At 36.2% G+C, this 5,261-nt stretch overlaps 1 protein-coding gene across 1 annotated transcript; it reads left to right on the forward strand.

Moving 5' to 3' along the window:
* Positions 1 to 1,843: 1,843 nt before the first annotated feature.
* On the forward strand, positions 1,844 to 3,910 carry LOC135239100 (uncharacterized). The gene is made up of 6 exons (XM_064307538.1): positions 1,844 to 1,873; positions 2,275 to 2,447; positions 2,778 to 2,910; positions 3,057 to 3,134; positions 3,280 to 3,452; positions 3,802 to 3,910. Exons 1-6 carry the CDS (start codon positions 1,844 to 1,846, stop codon positions 3,908 to 3,910), a joined length of 696 nt encoding a protein of 231 aa, XP_064163608.1.
* Positions 3,911 to 5,261: the final 1,351 nt, after the last annotated feature.

Raw genomic sequence — 5,261 nt, forward strand, 5'->3', positions numbered from 1 at the left:
TTCTAAAGTTTCTTCTGAGCAAGACAAATTCCCTTTAAAAGGGCAAATAAAGTCATATTCTGTTTTTTAACTGGCAAAAACATCAAGTTGGAAGCCAACAATATAATTTTTTTAATCATTATTGTTACAGTCTTTCAACTTTAGCACCATGGAGAACAATGCTGATATTCCAAGTATAGAATTTCAAGTGCCTAATGGAATACAGTGCATACTGTTGCCTTGGCAACAAAGATGCCAGTAGGTGCCATTTGAAAAATTCTTTCTGCTCTGTAGAATTCCAGTAAATATTATGTTTTAAATGATTATTAATTAGGTTTAGGTCTGTGTATTATGAAATCACAATGGATGTACTTCACTATATATGCAACTCTCTGATTCAATTACACACAATTGCTATTCTTAACAATATTTGAAATATTGTATTGGTTACATAATTGGTTTAATTTGTTAAGTTACTTGTACTTCTTTTTCAGGAATTGTTGTTGAAAAAATATATTTAGCATAGCATGTGAGCATGCCAGCCAATGTGTTTTCACACTGGCGGCTGCTTAGCCTACCCTTTTCCCTTTCCCTTTTCCTTTTTCTAACACCTGTGACCATTTTCAACTTCGGTAAGTTGAGGAGGGGTGAATTTGTTTGAATTTGATGATATCTGTATGATGCTACTTGAGAATATTGAAGGCAATCAATTATAACAGAAACAATCAGAGAAAATTATTTTCCTATCAAGATTATTCGGGACACATTTGTTGTTCATCTTAAATTTGAATACAGCTGTCATGAATAATAATGTATTGGCATAAGTATATTATACAGAATAAGTTTTATGTTAAATATCTAACCATCTCTCCCATATTGGTTTAAGAAACCTGCCTTTCCAAAAATAACCAGAATAGTAAGATTTCCTCTGAGGGAATGTACAGCACCTTGTTTTGCTTGTATTTGGGAGAAGGTGCTGTTCTCTGAATTGCGATTTCAATAATATTTCTTTCATTTTTTCCCCAGTGCAAATTTCCCCGGTGATCCCTACGTTCTCTATGGAAGAATTTCATCAGCTGTCCGACTCGGTACAATATGCTAGCTTATAATGGATTTATTATTAATTAGAGCATGTATTTATATTATGTGATATACTCATATTACCAAAAAACAATTGGTGTCAAATGCGCACTCAAAGTTGCCATGAAATTTCTTCCTCAAAAAACCTTAGTGATGAAGGGTATCAATATTCATTTTAACTGATGGGGATTGGCCTATTATATACCTAGCTTAGGCTATGTAAAATCATTAATGTTGATTCAGTTTGTTGTTGTATAAATTGCATTGTGACTGACTCAGGTTGGTTTTACCTGGATTGTTTTTATCTTTTTCAGCTCATCACCCACCTTCCAGAGGGCTGGAGACCAGGTCATAGCTTGCGAGAGACCATCCTACTCCTGCTATGGGTGTTGACAATATGGAGCACCGGGATAACTGTAAGCTGTTCTTTTATTATGTCTGCTGCCTGCAAATAGTCTCAGAGCCCTTACCTATGACCTTCTCGATGATTACATGATCAAAACTTGTTCAGCTACTGTTATACAGTGAAGTTTATGTCAAGGGTATTGACTATTTTTTTCTCTTCTGTCTCCCTTCTGTTGTCCCCAGGTAAAAAACAGGATATACCAATGTAAGTTCAAAACTATTTATTGAGCACATTAATATATTTTATAACACCTTACAGGATTGATTATACATGTCAGCACTTTTGTGAATAACAAGGTTTGATTTTAACCTTGGGTTTTCATTTTGTTTAGGGACTAAAAAGAAAGTTGCAAGACTATCTGCAGAAAGAAACGCTGCCATGAATGAAATTTTAGATCTGCAGAAAAAGGTGAGTTTCAGAATCTCTTTTGCTGTATTTTTTGGGTATACCTTTAAACTAATTATTTCTCGCACTTGCACATTTTAGAAAGAAGACCGTGAAGACCATTTCAAGAGCATGCAGAACACCATAACCTCCATCACGATGGACAACAGGCTTCTTAAAGTAGAGTGAACATTGTGATTTCCAATAATACTTAGCATTGTGCTACAGCAAAATCTTTATATCAGAAATACCTTTATAGCTGTGATTTTTACATGTAATTCATGGCTGAAATAATTGTGTTCATCATTTAGACATTTAGTTGAATTTATTGTATGCATTGTATATTATATGCAATTATATATATATATGTCAAAATTTGAATATCTAATGACCATTTCTTTTTATAAAATTTACTTTTCAAAAAGGAATCGTGCAAGGCATACGAGGAGAGAACTTTGGCTTCAGATAAGCTGAATCGTGGATTGAAGATCATCATGGAGAACAAGGTGAAAGACCTGGAAACAGAGGCAGAAATCCTGAAAAACAGCCTGAAGATGACTGCCAAACGGCTGCAACAGAGGGAGGGCTTTCTACAGCAGTAAGTTTCAAGCATGGAAGAGATAGGCTTTTAAGTGACAGGATAATGGTTTTATAATGTTTTTATATTTTAGTTGCAATGATATTGGTGATATTGGTAAATATATAAATCTAACTGATAAGATAAGTCTTCATTCTGGATTAAGCCTTACAGTATGGCAGAAACTGTGTCCGTACTGAATTTTTTATTTTTTTATTTGTTCAAATATGTGGTGAGGGATATATACAGTTATTGGACATAATAAAGGCATTTAAAGAATAATCTGTAAAAATAGTCTCAACACTATTTTTCAACACTCTCAACACAACTGATGTGGTCTGCATTTCTTAGGAAACTTGTTCAGGAGAAGATGATTCGTCAGGAGTCAGAAGAAAAACTGAACTCAGAATTTAAAGCTTCTGAACAGAAGATAAAGAAAATGAACATGGAACATGAAGAAAAAGAGAGTTCATACAAGAACCAGGTGAACAAGTCCAGCTAATCCAAATTCACTCTAGTTCTTTTCCCATTGCATGAATCGCTTTGTTTTTGTGTTTCTACACATACTGAAAAAGATTTGGGAACAGTGCCGATCATCATGTGTCCTTTCATTTGCTTCTCCAATTCCAGTTTGAGCTACTCAAAAAATGTTGGACTGACATGACAACACTGCTGCACTCCACTAAATTTGAACATGAGATGCTGAAGGTGAGAAGCTGAAATGTGCCTTTAATTCATAAGCCAACATTGTCAATAGCACTTTGCTAACCTTCTGATCGTGTGAATAATGGCTGAAAGTTAAGTGTTTGCCATGCAGCAATTTCTTGTTTCCACAATTTCATATTTAAAACAGGAATCCAGCAAGGCCTTCCAGGCAATGGCCGTGAATTCGGCTAAGGAAATCTTTAGGGTCAAGACAATCGTTGAAGAGGAGCGTAGCGCACACCACGAAGAGACGAACGCCCTCAAGACCCAGCTAAACATGGTCACCATTCAGGCGCAGGAAACGGAGACGACTTTACAGAAGTAAATATCAAGTAAAACTGTTGTAAAAAATGGACTTTGACGTGATAGACATAAAAATCAATCCAGGGTAATGGTGGTGTAATAATAATAGTTGTAATGACTCTTATTTAAACCTGTTTGTCCTTATTAAAAGTAACTGATAAAACAGACTTAATCCTAGATTTGTCATGCAAAATTCTAGAAACTGGATCTTCGTATTGTAAATTCATAATTTGTTCAAAAATTTATGGAGGATGTAACTAGCTATGGGACATAATGAAAGTATTTGAGAGTACAGGAGTAGCAATATAACATTGATAATAATTGTGCACTTAACTCTCCCTGCTCTGCTGTGGTCTGTGTCTCTTAGCACACTTGCTCAGGAGAAGGCCCTCCTCCAGGAGACAGAGGCCAAATTAAAGGAAACTGATTTGGATTGGGAAGAGAAACAGAGATCAGACAAGGCTCAGGTGACATAAAATGCTAGTGTAGTACTTCTTCCAGTACAAATATCACTTGTGTGTTATTTTGGATTTGATTTAATAATTTATTGGTTTTCATGTTCCCTTTGTTTGTCCAATTTAGATCAAGGAACTGTTAGAACATCTGGCAAGCACACAAAAAATAGCATCCTCTGCCAAATCGGAAAATGAAGGGCTGAAGGTAAGAAGCTGATTTGGGCTTTTTGGCCCAAATGCTAACATTTTCAATAATGCTGTATGAACATTGTTATCATGTGAGATGCCCGAAAAGATCAAAAAGTGCTAAAAATGCAGCAACTAAGTGATTTCATATTTTTAAAAGGAGTCTTGCAAGGCCTTCCAGCAAATGGTGAAAGATTCGACCGAGGAGATGCTTGGGCTGAAGGAGAACACCATGCAGGAGCGTAGCATCCATCAGAATGAGATTGAGACCCTCCAGAAGAAGCTTGAGACAATGACCATTAAGATGGATGAGAAGGAGACCGCTTTACTGCAGTAAGTATCAAGCAAAAAGACCATGCACAAGATGGACTTTGAGGTGACAGACGTAAAAAAAGGTTTTGGCGTTTTAATAATGTTAGCTGCAGTGACATAAAGAAATTGAGTGAGTACAAAGAAATCTCAGATTTGAGTGCTGCTGATGTTTCTGTGCGAAACTTCCACCGCTAGCTATAAAAGACAGCACCAACTGTTTGGAGGCATTATCCAAATACAAAAATTTGGTTGGAGTAACGTGTACTGCATCGTGCTATTTTAAGGAAATGTGATTCCTTAAAAATGAATTGTACAGTGGAAAGTTGGAATTTGTGCTTTGCTGAATCTCTTGGACTCTTGTATGTCACAGGAAACTGGCTGAAGAAGAGGCCAGAACAGCCCAAGCGAATGGGAAATTCGTAGCGTATAAAGACGACTTAATCAAAGTCACTAAAGAGCGCCAACATTTTCTGAAGAATGAGGTGAGCAAATTTACCCAGAACTAACAGCCGTATGACAGTGTAATAACATTTGTTTCATATTTTCCAGTGTAATAGCAGTTTACTTAACTTTTTCACATGAAATAGGGATTTTCATGACCATAGTGTATACATTAACCAAGTGCAGAAGTTTGTATTTCCATATTCATCTCCATGGTTTATGTTCTGACTTACATTCAATCAATCAAGAATGAATTAATCCGGTGAGTTCTCTCTTTTCAGATTAGACATTTTCAGGGCAGAGCACAGGATAATTTGGTAAGACATCCGGACATGATCACATTTTTATGAGCAGGTTAGCTACTTCATGCATCTGACCATAGCCGGATGTTAATTCCTCGCTCTCTATGCCTCCAGATGGCTTATCGAGACGC

This window comes from Anguilla rostrata, chromosome 1 (assembly GCF_018555375.3).
Source record: "Anguilla rostrata isolate EN2019 chromosome 1, ASM1855537v3, whole genome shotgun sequence".
Lineage (NCBI taxonomy): Eukaryota > Metazoa > Chordata > Actinopteri > Anguilliformes > Anguillidae > Anguilla > Anguilla rostrata.

Coding starts and splice junctions, on each gene's coding strand:
- LOC135239100 (XM_064307538.1), top strand. CDS start 1,844: ATGAATGAAATTTTAGATCTGCAGAAAAAG. Junction 1,874..2,274: donor TTTTAGATCTGCAGAAAAAG/GTGAGTTTCAGA, acceptor CTTTTCAAAAAG/GAATCGTGCAAGGCATACGA. Junction 3,135..3,279: donor TTGAACATGAGATGCTGAAG/GTGAGAAGCTGA, acceptor TATTTAAAACAG/GAATCCAGCAAGGCCTTCCA.